At 35.9% G+C, this 21,558-nt stretch overlaps 1 protein-coding gene across 1 annotated transcript in view; it reads left to right on the top strand.

The window, feature by feature from the left end:
• The window catches only part of THSD7A (thrombospondin type 1 domain containing 7A), a 262,845-nt gene that overhangs the window by 146,621 nt on the left and 94,666 nt on the right, over positions 1 to 21,558 (top strand). The window contains exon 7 of the mRNA XM_089917089.1: positions 15,625 to 15,819. Coding sequence (XP_089773215.1) covers positions 15,625 to 15,819 — 195 coding nt within the window. The remainder of the gene's footprint in view (positions 1 to 15,624; positions 15,820 to 21,558) is intronic.

Below are 21,558 nucleotides of genomic sequence, written 5' to 3'. Positions count from 1 at the left end.
GGAGGACATTAACACCTCACTTACACCAATGGACAGATCATCCAAACAGAAAATTAATAAGAAAACACAAGCTTTAAATGACACAGTAGACCAGATAGATTTCATTGGTATTTATAGGACATTCCATCCAAAATCAGCAGATCACACTTTCTTCTCAAGTGCACATGGAACATTCTCCAGGATAGATCATATCTTAGGTCACAGATCAAGCCTCAGTAAATTTAAGAAAGTTGAAATCATATCAAGCATCTTTCCTGACCACAACGCTATGAGATCAGAAATCACTTACAGGGAAAAAACGTAAAAAACACAAACACATGGAGGCTAAACAATACGTTAATAAATAACCAAGAGATCACGAAGAAACCAAAGAGGAAATCAAAAAATACCTAGAGACAAATGACAATGAAAACACGACAACCCAAAACCTATGGGATGCAGCAAAAGCATTTCTAAGAGGGAAATTTATAGCTATACAAGCCTACCTCAAGAAACAAGAAAAATCTCAAATAAACAATCTAACCTTACATCTAAAGGAACTAGAGAAAGAAGAACAAACAAAACCCCTAAATTACCAGAAGGAAAGCAATCATAAAGATCAGAGGAGAAGTAAATGAAATAGAAACAGAGAAAACAATAGCAAAGATTAATAAAACTAAAAGCTGATTCTTTAAGAAGATAAACAAAATTGATAAACCATTAGCCAGACTCATCAAGAAAGACAGGGAGAAGATTCAAATCAATAAAATTAGAAATGAAAAAGGAGAAGTTACAACGGACACCATAGAAATACAAAGCCTCATAAGAGACTACTACAAGCAACACTATGCCAGTAAAATGGACAACCTGGAAGAAATGGGCATATTCTTAGAAAGGTATAACCTTCCAAGACTGAACCAGGAAGAAATAGAAAATATGAACAGACCAATCACAAGTAATGAAATTGAAACTGTGATTAAAAATCTTCCAACAAACCAAAGTCCAGGACCAGATGGCTTCACAGGTGAATTCTATCAAACATTTAGAGAAGAGCTTCTCAAACTCTTCCCAAAAATTGCAGAGGAAGGAACACTCCCAAACTCATTCTATGAGGCCACCATCACCCTGATACCAAAATCAGACAAAGATACTACAAAGAAAGAAAACTACAGGCCAGTATCACTGATGACCATAAATGCAAAAATCCTCAACAAAATACTAGCACACAGAATCCAACAACACATGAAAAGGATCATACACCATGATCAAGTGGGATTTATCCCAGGGATGCAAGGATTCTTCAGAATACACAAATCAATAAATGTGATACACCATATTAACAAATTGAAGAATAGAACCATAAAATCATCTCAGTAGATGCAGAAAAAGCTTTTGACAAAATTCAACACCCATTTATGATAAAAACTCTCCAGAAAGTGGGCAGAGAGGGAACCTACCTCAACACAATAAAGGCTATATATTACTAACCCACAGCAAACATCATTCTCAATGGTGAAAAACTGAGAGCGTTTCCTCTAAGATCAGGAACAAGACAAGGATGTCCACTCTTGCCACTATTATTCAACATAGTTTTGGAAGTCCTAGCCATGGCAGTTAGAGAAGAAAAAGAAATAAAAGTAATACAAATTGGAAAAGAAGAAGTAAACTGTCACTGTTTGCAGATGACATGATACTATACGTAGAGAATGCTAAAGATGCCACCAGAAAACTAGAGCTAATCAATGAATTTGGTAAAGTTGCAGGGTACAAAATTAATGCACAGAAATCTCTTGCATTCCTATACACTAATGATGAAAAATCTGAAAGAGAAATTAAGGAAATACTCCCATTTACCATTGCAACAAAAAGAATAAAATACCTAGGAATAAACCTACCTAGGGAGACAAAAGACCTGTATGCAGAAAACTATAAGACACTGATGAAAGAAATTAAAGATGATACAGATGGAGAGATATACATGTTCTTGGATTGGAAGAATCAATATTGTGAAAATGAGTATACTACCCAAAGCAACCTACAGATTCAATGCAATCCCTATCAAATTACCAATGGCATTTTTTGCAGAACTAGAGCAAAAAGTCTTAAAATTTGTATGGAGACACAAAAGACCCTGAATAGCCAAAGCAGTCTTGCGGGAAGAAAATGGAGCTGGAGGAATCAGACCTCCTGACTTCAGACTATACTACGAAGCTACAGTAATCAAAACAGTATGGTACTGGCACAAAAACAGAAATATAGATCAATGGAACAAGGTAGAAAGCTCAGAGATAAACCCATGCACCTGTGGTCAACTAATCTATGACAAAGGAGACAAGGATATACAATGGAGAGAAAACAGTCTCTTCAATAAGTGGTGCTGGGAAAACTGTACAGCTACATGTAAAGGAATGAATTTAGAACACTCCCTAACACCGTACACAAAAATAAACTCAAAATGGATTACAGACCTAAATGTAAGACCGGACACTATAAAACTCTTAGAGCAAAACATAGGAAGAACACTCTTTGACATGAATCATACCAAGATCCTTTTTGATCCACCTCCTAGAGAAATGGAAATAAAAACAAAAAGAGACAAATGGGACCTAATGAAACTTAAAAGCTTTTGCAAAGCAAAGGAAGCTACAAAGAAGACAAAAAGACAACCCTCAGAATGGGAGAAAATATTTGCAAATGAATCAATGGACAAATTATTAATCTCCAAAATATATAAACAGCTCATGCAGCTCAATATTAAAAAAACAAACAACCCAATCCAAAAATGGGCCAAAGACCTAAATAGACATTTCTCCAGAGAGGACATACAGATGGCCAAGGAGCACATGAAAAGTTGCTCAACATCACTAATTATTAGGGAAGTGCAAATCATAACTACAATGAGGTATCGATTCACACCAGTTAGAATGGGTATTATCAGAAAATCTGCAAACAATAAATGCTGGAGAGGGTGTGGAGAAAAGAGAACCCTCGTGCACTGTTGGTGGCAATGTAAATTGATACAGCCACTATGGAGAGCAGTATGGAGGTTCCTCAAAAAAGTAAAAATAGCACTACCATATGATCCAGCAATCCCACTACTGGACATATACCCTGAGAAAACCATAATCCAAAAATACACATGCACCCCAATGTTCACTGCAGCACTATTTACAATAGCCAGGTCATGGAAGCAAACTAAATGCCCATCGACAGATGAATGGATAAAGAAGATGTGGTACATATATACAATGGAATATTACTCAACCATAAAAAAGGAACAAAATTGGGTCGTTTGTAGAGACATGGATGAAACTAGAGACTGTCATACGGAGTGAAATAAGGCAGAAAGAGAAAAACAGATATCGTATGTTAACGAATATATGTGGAACCTAGAAAAATGGTACAGATGAACTGGTTTCCAGGGCAGAAATTGAGACACAGATGTAGAGAACAAACGTATGGACACCAAGGGGGTAAGCGGCGGCAGGTGGGGGTGGTGGTGTGATGAATTGGGCAATTGAGATTGACATGTATACACTGATGTGTATAAAATGGATAACTAATAAGAACCTGCTGTGTAAAAAAATAAATAAAACAAAACTAAAAAATAAATAAAAGTGAATATAAGGGCATTTACTCATATGCAGAATCATCAAAATGACATAATTGACATTTTATAACTCATACATGCATATATATTTTATTCTTACCAACATAGCAGAAATGCTCCATAAAACTAATAGAACTTTTTTTTTTTCACTTTATATGCACACGTTCTACCAATACTCTATCTTCAAGTTACTGATGAGGAAAGACTGAAGAAAAAGGAACATAGGTTGCTCTATCTTTCTAAGTCATTTTCAGCATTAGTGGTTGGCTAATACAGGCAAGTAACAGGAGTAAGAAAGGATCTGATAGGATTCCCAGGTCATTTGTGTTTCTTGGAATATAACTGCCTTCTTTGTGAGTTCAATTCTTTCTGAGCAAGTTCTGGTGAAGTTGGAAAGTGTGGCCCTTCAAGGACTCTGCTTACCTAGTCATAAGTGTAACATGATAGTACTCACTGTGAGTCTCACTGAATTCTCAAGCTTCATGGGTCTGCCAGAATTCTATTGTCATGGGGCATTACCACACTATGCAAATGGAATAGCAAGACTAGGAGGGCACACAGATTGTGCGTATCCAATCTGCTCACATACAGGCTCTTATGTTACATCAGACATAACTTGCAAATCACAAGTTCAATGACAGAATTATTAAGAATTTCAAGATGGTAAAAAAAAAAAAAAAAGGTTGGTGGCAATTATTTACTGCATAGAGAAGTGAAGGAACATTATAGGATGCCACATATCTTGGTACTTCTGCTTATTACTGTGAGCTAAATATTCTCTAGTATAACTCTTAAATTTAAATTTTTGATTGAGGCCCAAAATATATATACAACACAACTCTAAATAATTTTCAGAATATGAACTGTAAAATTTGATAGTCATAATTACATAAATTGGCTTTTCCAGGGATTTCCCACACTTTAACAAAAAGAAAAACCCAAGATTACTGAATATGAAGGTTATGCTGTGAGTTAAGTGCAATGGTATTTGCTAATATCTTTCTACAAGCCCTTTTATAAGCAGAACTAAGGAAAAAATTATTAATCACATTAACTCAACTTGATTGAAACACAGTGGTGTTTAGAATGGAGCAGATCCTTCCACAGTGGTATGGGAGAGATGTTCAACTCCTCCACTGACAGAAGGAGATTAAAGTAGGCATGGCACTGTTATAATATGTAACCTTTTTAAACTATGTGCCAGACATTGAGCTAGGGACCTCATTAAATCATTTTTCTTATTTAATATGCACAACAGTACCATAAATAAATATTACTATTATTTAGCTTCCATTTTGCAGGTTAGGAAACTGAATCTCACAGTGGCTAAATAATTTGCTCAAGAACACATAGTTGGTAAGTGGTAGAGCCAGTATTTGAACCAGGACAGTTTAACTTCTAGTTACCTAAAACAGTACATTTGGAAGAGATGAAATTAACAGTGTAGATAATTTCAAACTCAAAAACAATTAAGAAGAATGAAGTCAGAAGAAAGAACTAATCAAGAATGAAAATATGAAATAAAAAAATCTGTGGATCTAAGAATGAATAAAGTTTTGTTTAATCTTAAATAATGCCAGAGGTAAAATTATTGTTTGATTTTTCTAGAGTTTCCAGAGTGCTTTTATAAAGATGAGTCATTCACCTTTTAGTCGTTGAAATTAAACAAAGCCGGGTAATCTTGGGTTCAGGCAGATGAACAAAATGATAATAGGAAAAGGCATAAAAATGAAATATTAATTTCAGTTAAGAAAACACATCTCACACCTTTATTGCAAAACACATGTACTTTCAGTTTTACCACTATCATATTGTACACATAGAGGACATGCATTTAAAAATGTGCTATGGACGTCCCTGGTGGTGCAGTGGTTAAGAATCCCCCTGCCAATGCAGGGGACATGGGTTTGAGCCCTGGCCCCGGAAGATCCCAAATGCCGTAGAGCAACTAAGCCCATGCGCCACAACTACTGAGCCTGTGCTCTACGGCCCGTGAGCCACAACTACTGAAGCCCGTGCACCTAGAGCCTGTGCTCCGCAACAAGAGAAGCCACCACAATAAGAAGCCCGCGCACTGTAATGAAGAGTAGCCCCTCCGGGCTTCCCTGGTGGCGCAGTGGTTGAGAGTCCGCCTGCCGATGCAGGGGACACGGGTTCGTGCCCTGGTCCGGGAGGATCCCTCATACCGCGGAGCGGCTAGGCCCGTGAGCCATGGCCGCTGAGCCTGCGCGTCCAGAGCCTCTGCTCCGCAACAGGAGAGGCCACAACAGTGAGAGGCCCACGTACCGCAAAAAAAAAAAAAAGTGTAGCCCCCACTCGCTGCAACTAGAGAAACCCTGAGTGCAGCAACAAAGACCTAACGCAGCCATAAATAAATTTAATTAATTAATTAATTAAAATAACAATGTGCCATGATAGTTGGTGTTAAACAGAGGCAGAAGTCATGGGGCTGATGTCAATCTTTACAGTTTACCCTTTTTTTCTGCCTAACCACAAGTGAAATCCTTAACTAGAGTTATTAGGAGAGGAAGTCATTAGTGTAGTAATAACGAGTTGTTCGCCTAATGCTCTGTTCACTAAGTGGGCAGTTTATACCATAAGTGCCTTAATTGAAGGATTTAGTACAAAATTTTCATCATTTCTTTTTAACAAGTCATTGTATTTACTAGGCTTTGTTAGAATGGGTTTCATCTCAAAAATGAAGTTAAAGCTTGTATTACTTTTTAAATTTAATTTTTATTTTATATTGGAGTATAGTTGATTTACACAGTTGTGTTAGTTTCAGGTGTACAGCAAATTGATTCAGTTATACGTATACATGTATCCATTCTTTTTCAGAATATTTTCCCATATAGGTTATTACAGAATATTGAGTAGAGTTCCCTGTGCTATACAGTAGGTCTTCGTTAATTATCTGTTTTATATATACTAGTGTATATATGTTAATCCCAAACTCCTAATTTATCCCTCCCCCCCCTTTTCCCTTTGGTAACCATAAGTTTGCTTTTGAAGTCTGTGACTCTGTTTCTATTTTGTAAATAAGTTCATTTGTGTCAATTTTTAAGATTCCACATGTAAGTGATGTGATATGTGTCTTTCTCTGTCTGGCTTGCTTCATTTAGTATGGTAATCTCTAGGTCCATCCATGTTGCTGCAAATGTCATTATTTCATTCTTTTTTATTGCTGAGTAATATTCCATTGTATATATGTGCCACATCTTCTTTATCCTTTCCTCTGTTGAAGGACACTTAGGTTGCTTCCATGTCTTGGCTATTGTAAACAGTGCTGCAGTGAATATTGGGGTACATGTATCTTTCCAAATTATGAGTTTTTGAAACATGGGTTCTGAATATATGCCCAGGAGTGGGATTGCTGGATCATATGGTAGTTCTATTTTTAATTTTTAAGGAACTTCATACTGTTCTTTATAGTGGTTGTATCAGTTTACATTCCCACCAACAGTGTAGAAGATTCCCTTTTCTCCACATCCTTTCCAGCATTTATTGTTTGTAGACTTTTTGATAATGTCCATTCTAACTGGTGTGAGGTGATACCTCATTGTAGGTTTGATTTGCATTTCTCTAATAATTAGCAATGTTGAGTCTCTTTTCATGTTCTTTTTGGCCATCTGTGTGTCTTCTTTGGAGAAATGTCTGTTTAAATCTTCTGCCCATTTTTGATTGGGTGGTTTGTTTTTTTGATATTGAGCTACATGAGCTGTTTGTATATTTTGGAGATCAGTTCTTTGTCAGTTACATAATTTGCAAATATTTTCTCCCTTTCTGTGGGTTGTCTTTTCATTTTGTTTATGGTTTCCTTTGCTGTGCAAAGTTTTTAAGTTTCAGTAGGTCCCATTTGTTTATTTTTGTTTTATTTTCAATTACTCTAGGAGGTGGATCCAAAAAGATCTTGCTGCAGTTTATGTCAGAGAGTGTTCTATCTGTGTTTTCCTCTAAGAGTTTTATAGTATCCAGTCTTACATTTAAGTCTTTAATCCATTTTGAGTTTATTTTTTGTGTATGGTGTTAGAGAGTGTTTTAGTTTCATTCTTTTACATGTAGCAGTCCACTTTTCCCAGCACCACGTATTGATGAGACTGTGTTTTCTCCATTGTATATTCTTGCTTTCTTTGTCATAGATTAATTGACCATAGGCGCATGGGTTTATTTCTGGGCTTTCTGTCCTGTTCCATTGATCTATATCTTTGTCTTTGTGCCAGTACCATACTATTTTGATGACTGTAGCTTTGTAGTATAGTCTGAAGTCAGGGAGCCTGATTTCTTCAGTTCCGTTTTTCTTTCTTAGGGTTGCTTTGGCTATTTGGGGTCTTTTGTGTTTCCATACAAACTTAAACATTTTTTGTTCTAGTTCTGTGAAAAATGTCATTGGTAATTTCATAGGGATTGCATTGAATCTGTAGGTTGCTTTGGGTAGTATAGTCATTTTGACAGTATTGATGCTCCCAATCCAAGATCGTGGTATATCTTTCCATCTGTGTCATCTTCAATTTCTTTCATCAGCATCTTATAGTTTTCAGAGTACAGGTTTTTTTGCATCCTTAGGTAGGTTTATTCCTAAGTATTTTATTCTTTTTGATTTGAAGTAAATGGGATTGTTTCCTTAATTTCTCTTTCTGATCTTTCATTGTTAGTGTATAGAAATGCTAGAGATTTCTGTGTATTAATTTTGTGTCCTGCTACTTTACCAAATTCATTGATGAGCTCTAGTAGTTTTTTGGTTAAAGCTTGTATTATTGACTACATTAGGGCCTGGAGTTGGAAAGTGGCTGCTGACAAGGAAGGAAGGTAAGTTTTTATCTCAGGGTCACCTGTTTCAATTTTGCCAAGATTGTGGAGAATGAAAACACAGACAGAAACTTGAGATAACAAAACAAAGAAAGGTGGCAAGGAAAAGAACAGAGTAGGGACATAAAAGATAAACTTACTGAGGATGGAAATAGTTTGAAGATGATGAGAAAGTAGGAAAATTCTGAAAAAAAATTATAATATGAAGACCCTAAATTGTTTAAAGATATTTAAAAGTCAATAGGTAAAAAATATTTACATTTTCTATAGAGATAAATAATATATTTAATTTTTTTAAGTATTCTTTTCCTCTCTATATATAAAGAAAGAGAAAGTGAAGCTAAAGATAACATTCATATTATAAATTGGATATAAATTGGTTGGTCAAAATAAAAACTGCACTTTTTTTTACACAAGTAAGGAGAAATTACACAAGTAAGGAGGACTTTAGACTGTTACACTGGAGAGAAACTAAAATCAACTCTGCAGAAACAAAAGATGTTTTTTAAGCCCTGAGGTGAGCTAGTGGAAAAACACTGGAAGATGTAAGAGAAGAGATTGATCAGTGGGATGTGTTGAGCATACTGAGTTACTCCTGAGTTTGCAAATGTTTTCTCTGTGATTAGGCAATCTGTGTTTGCTAATTGGTGCCCAATGAAGAAAATAGGTACCTACCATACTGAGAGATTAGGACATTATCTTCTTTGATGTGTCCATGACAGAGATGGTTCCCAACTCTTGACAAAGACATTTCCTGGTTTGTAAAACTGGCAAGAGGCTAGGAGAAGATTTACACAAATTTCAAAGGGTCAGAAAGAAAATTTACAGTTGCGTTTTGCTAAAATAAATTTTCTAATAAAAGGAGGTCAGGGACCTAGAATCAGGAAGAAACCTGTCTATAGTTTAGTCAAACTGTGGGTAATGGTAAGGCCGTCTTGGTCAGGTTCTAGTAAACCATCAATTGGAAATATATTGGGCTGGCCAAAAAGTTCCTTCGGGTTTCCGTACCATTGTACAGAAAACCCGAACGAACTTTTTGGCCAACCCAACCCAATATAAACACCAGTGGCTTTTTCAGGAAAGCAACATATGTTCTGGATTTCCAATTCATTTTTTCCCCCTCATCCAGCAAAGCTCTTAAGTTTTAACAATAACTGAACCAAGGACTCCAGATATAAAGATGTTGAATAAGACAATATCTCTGGTCAGAAGGTTCTCATAGGCTAATGGAGGTAGATAAAAAGTCTTAAAGAGTGTTATGTCTACAACACTGTGGAACACAGAGGGTAGAGCACAGCCCCATCTGGGCGGTTTGAGAAAGAGAAGGTTCACAGAGGCAGGAAATCCAGTCCTAAAGGATGACTTAGCAAGATGATGGGTCAATGAGGCATGGAGAACAGTGTACAGGAAATGATAGAGGAGTGAGAAAGCAGCATGTCAGTTCATGGAAAAGCAAATAGCTTTCAGTGGATAGAATTTAGGGAAAACATGAGGCAATGGTGGAGGATGAGAATGTTCTCTGCTCTAGTAAGAATTTGGCCTTCAGCTGATCGGTATCAGGGAGACTGTGATGCTCATATTTGCATTTTAAAAATACACCCTTGTCTTTAGGATGGGTGATTGGCTGCAGGGGAAATGGGACACAGCAGGCGGCCAGAGGAAAGTGTGAAATGGTGTGGAAGAGAACATGGGGTGAGGCAATACTTAGTATGTTGAATAAATCAGACTCACTACCTGGATGTGATTGGAGAGGGAGTGCAGGCATTAAAAATGATTTGGAAACTTCCCATTTAAGTTGAAGAGATGTGTAGCTTCTCTTCAAGATGGGGAATGAAGAAAGAGTTCTAAGATTCAATTCATGAGTCTTTTACTTCAATAAGCTGAGAGTGATTCTGGACTTACATGTCTTACAGTTGTTTTAAAGTTCAGATAAGGTGGTTATATGAAAATGTTTTCTAGGAGATCTAGGCAAATATGAACCTCCATTCTTTTCCCATCTCAATTGTTTATTGAATTTATATTGGTTATCAATATATAAGTAAGTATATGAATAATGACTTTCACTATCAAAAGTCAATATGAATTTTTAAGACAATTTCTGAAGAATACAAAACACATTGTCAACTTAATAATAATTCTTAGGGTTACTGTAGAGTTTGTACAGGTCTGGCAAGAGGAATCTGATCCCAAGGTTACAGTACTAGAGACTTTCTAAATAGTATGCTTTTTTAAAAAAAATCTTGACTCTTTATCTGGTTTCTCTCTACTTTGATTTCTCCTTTCTGCTTACCCTCCTCTCAGTTTCATTACACTGATGAGTTTTGATTTTGCAATGGCTTCTGGAGGTGCATTGCATATAGTGCTACTGAGACTGTTAAAAATTAACCATAGTATAACTGAATCACCTTGCCGTACACCTGAAACTAACACAACATTGTTAATCAACTATATTCCAATACACAATAAAAACTTTTTAAAAGTCAACCATAGCAATCTCCACATTTCTATGATTTAAAAAAATCAGGATGATGCCAGGGACATTTATGGAGTAGGAGTAAACGTACATATACCTTACATTAAAATACAGTTCATTATACTTTTAATGTATCAATGTTCTTAACTCTTAAACTATAAAAACCTTCATAAACCAAGGTTTATCTTTTATATTACATTTAAGCTTCACCACAATGAATGCAGTAAACTTTCAGTATATACTTTTACCAAGAAAAGAAAATGTCTATCCTCTGACCCCAGTTCTCATTTTGTTTTACTTCTCTGGAAATCTTCACGAATTGTTGGTGTAATTACTTCAAGCTGATGTTTAATTCTCTTATCCTATAGTAGGAAACGCAATAGAATGAGAGGAGATATTTTAGAAGAGTTCATGAGAGTTTGGTGGTATCCCTAAAAATAGATTCAAAAAGGGGAAATTTGGGAGTTAAAGTGCCAAAATACATGTTTAAGTTGATTAAAATGATAAATTATTAAAAACATTCTTAAGATTATATTTATGGAGAAAAATGTTAAATGGGTGTCACCAACTTAAATATTTAAATATGTTTTTGAGTTCATAAAAATAAATAAACCCAAGCATTTTCATTTTATTTCTCAACCTCTTGTTAAAGCGTTTCACAAACAAGTTTAAATAAGATATGCTTCAGTTAAGGCTTCAAAGTAAGATGTAAATTGTAATATGTGGACAGTGATTCATTCATTTACTTCTGTGTTATATATTTCATGTAAAATATGCATTTTTTTAAGATTTGGTTAAAATGCCTAGAGCTTGATGTGGGGTCGGGGGTGAACATGTTACATAAAAGCAAAGCAGTCCTTCGAAACTTTTCATGTTGGAAATGCATGCCAAAAAATATAGTATATTTAATACACAAAGTCAAGCATGAGAAGGATTCTAAGTGTTGGCATCACATTCAGAATAGCAAGAAATTAACCTCAGAAAGATTAAAGAAAAAAATCTGCTGGTTCCTTGACTTCTTTGCAGACAAAGGCTCATCCATTCTTATCTCCTTTGGCATCTCAAGTTCTCCCTACCACCATAACAGTTAAAAAGGTAGACTGGAGAGTTGGTTAGAACTCAGTACAAATCTCTGCTTCTTTAGTCAAACTTCTGCTAATTTGAGACAGTAAAATTAAACTTATTGAGCTTGAATTTCCTTTAGAGTGAAAAATACATATTAATATCCATGTCAGAAATATGCTGTGAAAGATATAAACTTTCAGTTATAAAATAAATAAGTCACGGAGATGTAATGTATATCATGGTGACTATAGTTAATAATACTATATTGCATATTTAAAAGTTGATAAGAGAATACATCTTAAAAATCTTCATCACAAGGAAAAATGGTAACTATGTACAGGGACAAATGTTAATTAGACTTATTGTGGTGATCATATACAAATATTGAATCATTATGTTGTACACCTAAAACTAATGTTACATGTCAATTATACCTCAAAAAAAAGAAGGCTGTTGGCACAATTAGCTGAGATGATGTATATAATATTCATAGCATGGTGCCTGGCCAAAGATGAGCAATCAGTAACTATTCATTGAATGAATGTTTTCACCCAGGTATAAAGAGAAGTATAAAGGGAAGTCCCACAGAGAAGTGAATGATGTTAGGTAGGAAATCCAGATGAATCCGTTTTATATAGCTGCCCTTTCAAGAGGCAATTCAGTTCTAATCAAACCACAAGAGAATAAAGGCAAAAAAATCTTAGAGCAATGCTTTTCAAATTTTACCTGTATACAGATCACCCAGGGATCTTTTTAAAATACAAGTTATGATTTCTGGGTGGGATCTGAGAGACTGCATTTCTAGCAAACTCCAGGTGATGCATGTGCTGCCTGTCCACTGAATACACTTTAGCAAAGTCCTAGACCACTTGAATGCATGGTATTTTAAGAAATACTGTACTTAAATCCATATTTGTCTAGTCCAGCATTCTGTTTCATAGAACAACAGCTTAAACTTAATTCATTTATTCATATAGTAGATCATCTAGTGTCTACTAGGTGCCAGGCACTGTTTTAGGTTCTAAGTATAAAATAATGAACAAGACAGATAAGAAACATGCCCTTATTGAGCTTGTACTCTAGTAGTAGGATCAGATAATAAACATGAAAACAATTACTTAAGATAGTTTCTAGTGGTGATTAAAACTATCACGAAAATAAAATGAATTTACTGTGAGATTGTGTATGGTCAGTTAAGGCTCCCCTAGCAAGGAGACAATTGAACTGAAACCTGAATGTTGAGAAGCAGCCTGCTGTGTGAAGATATGAAAGTTTCATGAAAAAGGAAGAGAGAATGCAAAGGCAACAGTGAGATTGATCTGTAGGAGGAAAGGAAAAAAAGTCACTGTGTCTAGGGCATAATGCCATTATTTGGATGCAAGACCGTGATGGGCAATCAGGAGCGATTAGAGGGGCAAACAGGGGCAAGGTCACACCTGACCAAGTTGTGGGACCGTGGGGGGGGGATGTGTAGAGGGGGGACTGCCAGGGAGGAAAGTGAAGTAAATGCTGAAACCTTGGAGGTTGGATCCAAAGTGGGTCTTAACAGCTCCACAGAGGGTTAAGGTGGACTCTAGAACGAACTGGCTTACAGGAAAGTACACCTGACTAAGCAGAAAAAAGTGAGTGAAAAAGATCTAACATAAGGTGTGGGACACAGGTTGGGGGAAAAAAATAAAAGACTAATTCAAAAAGCAAGAAAGGTTAAAACTGTACATCCCTTAGGTTTACACTACAAGAAACAGGAATGTATTATTTATGTCATGCACATTAATGTAATTGCACACAGGTAGCACACTCTCCTCTAATGTTGCAGGATGAATTAAATTTTTCTGAATAGAAATGATTAAGTAACTATTATAGAAAACAGAAAACTATAATTCCTGGTTGACTATAAGCCCCAAACTTGCCTTACTTTTCACAGAATATTGGAAATGAAAGTGAATGAGAGTAGATAGAACAATAAAAGATAGCAACAAAGGAAATAAGACATATGCAGGCCCCTCTTTGCACTAAGAAAAAAGTCTAGTACACACAAGAGTCATTATGTAAATTGTAGAATATTAACATGTTTTGGAGTATAATGATTTTTATATTGTATCTACCATACAATCTATATCATATCATTTATTGGGATATAAGCCAAACTCTAAAGCCAGTAAAAGCAGAATTAAAGGAGATCTTCTTACAGATCAGAGTAACTAAAGAAGAATGAATAATATAATGGTGACCCAACAGTCATTTTAGTGAGTCTTACTTACTAGTGAGCAAGCCTAACAATTTAAAGGCTTGCAAACTAGTGGCTACTAACACGTAAGTGCATTCCAATTGCCTTCTGATTTAGCCTAATGATTTAAGGCCCTACAAACTAGTAGCGATTAATGTTAGAGCATTTCCAATTGACTTCTGATTTTCTGTCTTTGTTTTTCAAATACATGAATAAAGGACTGTCCATTCAAAAGATGCTCCTAACCCTCCATCAGTGACAAACAGCTTTGAGTCGTTGGCTTATAGCAATGAAGAAGGGCATGATTAGTCACCCTTTCTCATCTGAATGCCTAATGCCTCAAGGCACACATTTCTGATACACCGATCCTGAATTATGGATATATTCTGTGGCAAAACAGCAGATTAATTTTGCCTGTTTGTATATTGTTTTACTCTGTTCCATTGACCTCATTAGCACCTGTACTTACCAGCTAAGCCACAGAGTTCAGACGTTTTCATACTGTATTTTGGTCATTTATTTGTAATTCTTCTAGTTTTCTTTGCCATTTATTAACAGCAACAATATTTTCTTCCTCACTGACCTTTTGTATATATCCTTTCATTTACTCAAACGCTAGATGAGTGCTGGTCTCTAGAGCTCTGTGAGTAACAGAAAGAGTGGACTGAGATGAAGCTAGAAAAGAAAACAAGAGCCACATCATTTGAGGTTTCATAAACTTTTAAGAAATCTGGCCTTCATCTTAAGAGCAGTAGGAAACTACTGAAAAGTTTTAAGCACTGGAGTGACACAGTCTTACTTCTGCCATTAGCTTACCTTGTTGTTTTTTCCCCCTTTCCCAGTGGGATCACTGTAGCCAGTGGTTTTATACTATCATCCTATTATTTATGTTTCCTGGCTATTTCCAACTAATGGACTAGTTTTTTAATGAAAGAAAAAGGTTGCCAACTGTACAAAAATAAATTCTCTGGGAGACACAAGAGAGTTTGCAAAGAAGAGAATATGAGTTGGTTCAGGAAAACAAATGGTACATGCTATGGATGGGTTCATTATTTGTGAATGATGGCTCATCTGCAATAATGAAATAAAGGGGGGTAGACATATTTCTTTGATGCTATTTATTGCAAAGATTAATAATATAAGTATAAAAATCACTTCCTGGGCAGGTATCACAGCATAAAATACTTGTAGCAATGTTCTTGATCTACACACCCAAACACTGATAATAAAGAAGCCTCATTTAGGAATCAATCGATCGATCTATCTATCTTATCTATGTGTCTATCTATTCATTCCTGGTATTTTTTTAACATCTGGCTATAGTATGCAGTGACTTTTTTGGTTGTGCTTTTAACCAAGAACAAGAGGGAAGTAACCTAGTTTATGTTGGTGCCCAACTGGTTTCAGTTGCTCATTTTACATTATTTTAAAATGATAGACTATTGGTGATGATGTCTTTCCCAGGAGAAGAAGTTGACAGACAGCTGTGCAGAGACGCTATCTTCCCCATCCCTGTTGCCTGCGATGCGCCGTGCCCCAAGGATTGTGTGCTCAGCACGTGGTCTGCATGGTCGTCCTGCTCCCACACCTGCTCGGGGAAAACCACAGAAGGGAAACAGATACGAGCACGGTCCATCCTGGCCTATGCAGGAGAGGAAGGTAAGGTCACCAGCTTCAGAAGGGACTTAGGTTTCTTCCAGAAGTTGGTGTGCATTATCTTTGTGTAGCCTGGATACGATGGATGTTCTACAAAAATCAACTTCCAGAAATCCAGCAATCCAAGGAGATTTAATATCTGTTGACATATTGGGCACCTTGCTCCTGTTCCCCCAAATTAACCTTGAAGATAGATCTTTAATAAAAAAGACTTTGGAAAGTGAACTCACTTTGCCTTTTCTCCCTCCTAATAATTCAAGTTCTTTCTACTTCAAAGTGTTAAACCTGTGAAAAAAATTTGAAAATGACTCTCCACATTGCAAATGTCAGGTTTCATTGTTTTTTCTCTATTTCAGTAGTCAGTTTTCCCCATGAAATCGTATTCTACCTTCTCATAAATAGTAAGCTTTATTTTAAATAATCACCAGCATGACTGTTGCTTGACTAAAAATTACATGGATTTTCTAGCATTCAGGTTCCTGACCATAGGCTCTGAGATCCAGAATGTAGACTGTGTTCATTTTTAAAATACTTTGCTCCTAAATCACTTCACCCTATTGGGTGAATAAAGCACAGGTTTTTCATATATTCATAGTTCAGTTGTTCAAGCTTTATTGTCGCGTAATACAAGGCTCTTGGTAATTGTCTCTCAAGCTTGTATCCAGATGCTAATTTGGCCTCTGTGTGACTGGGTGATATAATGTCATATTTAATCTTGTCATTCTGGAAAATAACACAGGAGCAAGGAAAACGTAGAAATAAGTCAAGTTCTGTCACATTAAGGCATGTTCTGTCTCAAGAATATAGGCGTACGTTATTTAAATGTTATCAGGCTGAATGACACTTCTCCATTCACATTTAACACTAGTAAATAATGATTTCTATTTGTAGTAAGCACATGTTTCTTTATGTATACCTCCAAGTAATCAATTTTGGAGGAGTTTTCATATTGCCTATTTCATTTTTCTGTTTATGAAGCATTTTAGTGATAGAAATCTGCTAGTGTTCTTACTTAATCAAACTTGCTATCTGTGTATGTGATTCTATGCAAAAATATAACTGCCTTGGACTTAAGACATAGGAGAAAATTTAACATATTTAAAATAGTCAACCTGTGAGAAAATTTAGAATTTTCTTTAAAGTGTCCAAAAACTTTTTTCTTGTCACCTCAATATAATTTTAATCATTTGCTACCAAGAGAAAAATGTATCTATGGAACCTAATAGAAAAATAGAACCTTTTAGAGACAAAATTATATTCCTTATGTTGTCAAACAATAACTCTAACCTTGTATAGATTATATTCAGACTTCACACTCTATCAGCTCAGATCATGTCTTAGGCTTCATTAAAATTAGATCTGTGGTCACCCTGCTTCCTATAAATCCATTATACTCTGCAGACACTTGCTGTGTGACTAGTAATAAGTGACTTTTCGCCCTATGAGTCACATGGCTGAGATTTTGCCATGTTTGCAGAACTCACCAGATCATTATTTCTATAGACATGATGCTTCACACTGAAAGGTCATAGAATGCTTTAAAGGCAAAAATTTATGATTGTTGTTTGGTATGTATCATCCACTTAGTTTGAAAGTGTGCGACTTCGATAATTTTTAATGAAGGCTAATAGCTGCATCATAAACAGCCCGTGCTGGAAGATTACAGATGTGTATATAGTTAATCATAAAGGCATGAATTCAAAACATACTTTTAAATGGAAACTGTAGAGGAAACTCTGACAATGAGGAATCTTTTGCTATTTGTCTCTGTTAATAACAGCTACAAAAACTGGTATAATTATGTGAAATATTTAATGAAGAATTTATCTTTCAAGAATGATATAATACCTATTATTTGCTGGACACTGAAACACATTTTCTTTTCTTCAAACTAAGCCTTTTCTAATTCTGAGCTATTTTTTAAATGAATTAGGAAGTGCATTTGCAGGAAGTTTTAAAATATGTTTCCCTGCCAATTAGCTAACCCTTTATAATTCTACACAAAAGCATGTATTTCTATTATTCCCCAAGAATTAGTATTTTGTATATGTCATAAATGTTCTTAATTATCTGTGGATCAGAAAATTAATGTGATAACCTTAAGGGAAAAGATCACCTTAATAAAATTATATATTGAGTAAACATAAGACATGAAATTATACAACTTTCTCATGAAATAACTTACAGGACAAATGTATTTATCTGGATTTACAAAATAAATGCTGCAACCTATACATTTGTACTTTTATTTATCTCAGTAATATAACCTCTTTGTATTAATAAGGAAACATTAAGTTGTACTGCAGTAACAGCCCATAAGTTCAGTAACTTTAAAAACAACAATTATTTTTCCCTCTTGGGAATTTTGCTGCAGTGACAGGTGACTCTCCAAGGCAGTCTGTCCCACATGAAATGTCTCAGCATTGCACCTGCATATGAAGGCCTACCTCACAATCCTCATGCCGGAGGAAGAAGATAGCTGGGGAGTCTATCTGCTGACTTAAAAGCATCAGCAATTAAATTCTTTCATCCAGAAGTGATTTGTGTCATTTCCACTGACATTTCACTATCAAAGCAAATCATATAATCATGACTTGAAGTTGAACCTAATTTTAAGCGGGGCAGGGGAAATATAGTCCTACTGTGTGCTAGAAAGAGAGGAGTGCTGGCTACTGGTCTTACCCCTGGTTTACCTGTCTTTTTTTTTGTATGTCTGTATGCATGTGTGTGTCTACCTCTATGTGTATATGTATATCTATTTCCATATATATGTGTGTGTGTGTGTGTGAGTGAGATAGAGGATTATTCCATGTGGCCCCAGTGCAGTAGATAAGCTCTCCATTGTTAAAATGTTATGACTTATTATTTCTTTGTTCCTATTAAAAGAATGATAGAATAGTAGAATAGCACTTCCTTTTCCTCATGTTATACTTTCTTTTTGCTTTCCTTCCCTTCCTTTCTAGGCTCTGTATCTCTCTTCCTGAACAATTTTATATGCAAAATCATTAAGTGGAACCAAGCAGTTGAGCATCTGTGCCAGCAGGTGGGGGGTCTGCAGTGGTCCAGAGTGGGTTGTCAGAGCCCAGGCTGAGTGAGATGAGCATCCCCGGTAGGAAAAGGATGGCCTGGCATGAAGTGTCAGAGACACTGAGAAGTCTAAAGGGGTCGGGGTGGGGAGGACCATGGATTATATAAGAGGGTAAAAGCAGCTACCCAACACAGAATGCCAGAGCACGAGCAGGGTGAAGAGAGAATCCCAGCGTTGAAGCAGCCAGCCCAGTGTGGGGTGAGGAGGGTTTCAGTAATGTGGGGTGGCCGAATGCAGGGTGTCAGAATATGGGCAGAGTGATGAAGATATCCTATGGGTACAGCAACGAAGATGGCAGTGAGAGATTGGAATAATCTGGGGTCGGGGAGTGACCAAATAGGTACATGTATTAAACATAATAGGAGTTGGGTTTCTTATTGCTGGAGAAGGGAGTTATAAATATGTTAAGAAAGAAAACTAGGGCTTCCCTGGTGGCGCAGTGGTTGAGAGTCCGCCTGCCGATGCAGGGGACACGGGTTCGTGCCCCGGTCTGGGAAGATCCCACATGCCGCGGAGCGGCTGGGCCCGTGAGCCATGGCCACTGAGCCTGCGCGTGTCCGGAGCCTGTGCTCCGCAACGGGAGAGGCCACAGCAGTGAGAGGCCTGCGTACCAAAAAAAAAAAGAAAACTAGGATAAACCCTATTGTATTATATTGGAACTTGAAGTTATCAGTGTGAATTCATGGTGTCCAATTTATAAATCTAGGCATAGAAATAAAATACAAACATAAGTATGATGTATATTCATATTATGGATGTATACATGTATTAGCTCTGTCCACTGAAATGACATGAGAGCAGCAGGACCACAATAGCAATAAGTGCATTCAGCACTCAGATCTTGGTGTCTAATGCCGTTCTCCAATGAAAGGAACCAGGGCTTTTTGGAGAAATAGCTGATTCTAAGGCTGAGATAGGAAAAGTACAAGATGTGCCTGGAGGATCTTGTGCCAGAAAGGAAGGAAGAGGAGAATATGTCAAAAGGTCACAGAAGCTAGCTTGAAGGGTCTCCCACTGGCCACATACAGGAACAATGTGAATGCCAAAATAACGGTAACAGCTGGTTATAACTCTAAGAGAGGAAACCATGGATCCATACTTGATATAAATAAATGTATTAATTGAAAGTCTGATGAAGAACATTATATTTACAATCTTAAGTATCCTCCTAAATGAAGAAGTTTGACAGACACCACCTTAATCCAGTGATCAAAGTTTACATCATCAGTAATGGGGCACATGCAAAGCATGTGTTCCTGGTGTGGTACAATGAGAACATGACATCACATCTGTAACATCCCTGTCACAGGTACATATTGTAGAATCTAATCATGAGGAAAGATCTGACAAACCCTAGCTGAAAGACATTGTACAAAATAACTGGCCCTTAAACTTCAAAAGTGTCTAAATTATGAAAATTAAGGAAAGACTGAGGAAGATTGAAGGAGACTAACAAGTCGTAACATCTAAATGCAACACTTGATTCTGAACTAGATCCTTTTGCTATAAAGAATACTTTGGGATAATTGGCAAGCTTGAATGGGTCTGAGGATTAGATGGAAATAATGTATCAGTGTTAATTTCCTGATCTTAAATATTGAATGTGCTTATGTGTAGGAAAATGCCCTTGACTGCAGGAAATACACATTGAAGTTTTTAGGATAACAGGGTATCATTTCAATAACTTCTTCCAAGTGATCCAAGGGAAGAAACTGTTGATAATACTTTTAATTTTCCTATAGTATTGAGGTTGGTTCAAAGTTAAACAAAAAATAATAGAATGAAAACAATTTGAATACAACTGCTTTTCATAGCATCTTGAGTAACATTATGTAACCTATTATTTTGTGTACCGGCAGTACACAAAAATGTCATAAAATGCCTCTTATTGAAATATTGTCATTTGGAAACCAAATCACAAATGATAGCAACTGGAGATAGATAATATACTGGAGAAAGTAAAAATATTTCTTTTCAACTTAAAAAAAAAATTGTGTGTGTGTGTGTTTGTATCTTACTTCCAAAGCGTTGACTTTTAGTTAAATAAGGTTAGTAATTTGCTTTTTGATTTGTTTGATACTTTGAGGTAAAAATCTTCCTTGTATTTTGTAAAACTACAGGATGGATTCCAAGAGCTACTTCAGAATTATTTCAAGAGTTCTAAAAGGATGCCGTATTTTAACATTTAAGTCTGGCATGTTTTTAATATAAATAGTAGTAAGTTGAATTTTAATGAAAAATGTAAAACTGATGTTAGGTTTATGGCCTTCTCCATTTTTTTAACTTGTGTTACAGATTCTTAACACACTTGGTTTAAAAAGGAAAAATTATTTTCAAAATGTTTTCCACTGAGTATAGCAGTAACTTCTGTTAGTTTTCATTATAGATTCAGTTATCCTTACAAAGCAAGAAATGAGAGAATATTTATTTTTGTAAAGTTCAAAATGAACTGATATTATAGCTTCAGCAAAATGTTAGTGTGTCTTTACACCCGCTTTGTACATGCAGAGAATGGAGACAATTGAATAAAATTAGGCCAAAATTTTTCTCAAACAATTAGTATCTTCAAAAATTATATTTTGCAGTATAAAACATTGGGAAGAGGAATATTTCTACTTTATCTTGCTTAATTTTTATAGTTAAATGATTTTAAT

This window comes from Delphinapterus leucas, chromosome 9 (genome assembly GCF_059928025.1).
Source record: "Delphinapterus leucas isolate spDelLeu-1000000601 "Yukka" chromosome 9, BTC_Dleu_Yukka2, whole genome shotgun sequence".
In the NCBI taxonomy this organism is placed as follows: domain Eukaryota; kingdom Metazoa; phylum Chordata; class Mammalia; order Artiodactyla; family Monodontidae; genus Delphinapterus; species Delphinapterus leucas.
The sequence above is the reverse complement of the archived record's forward strand: the minus strand, read 5'-3'. Positions and strand labels throughout refer to the sequence as shown.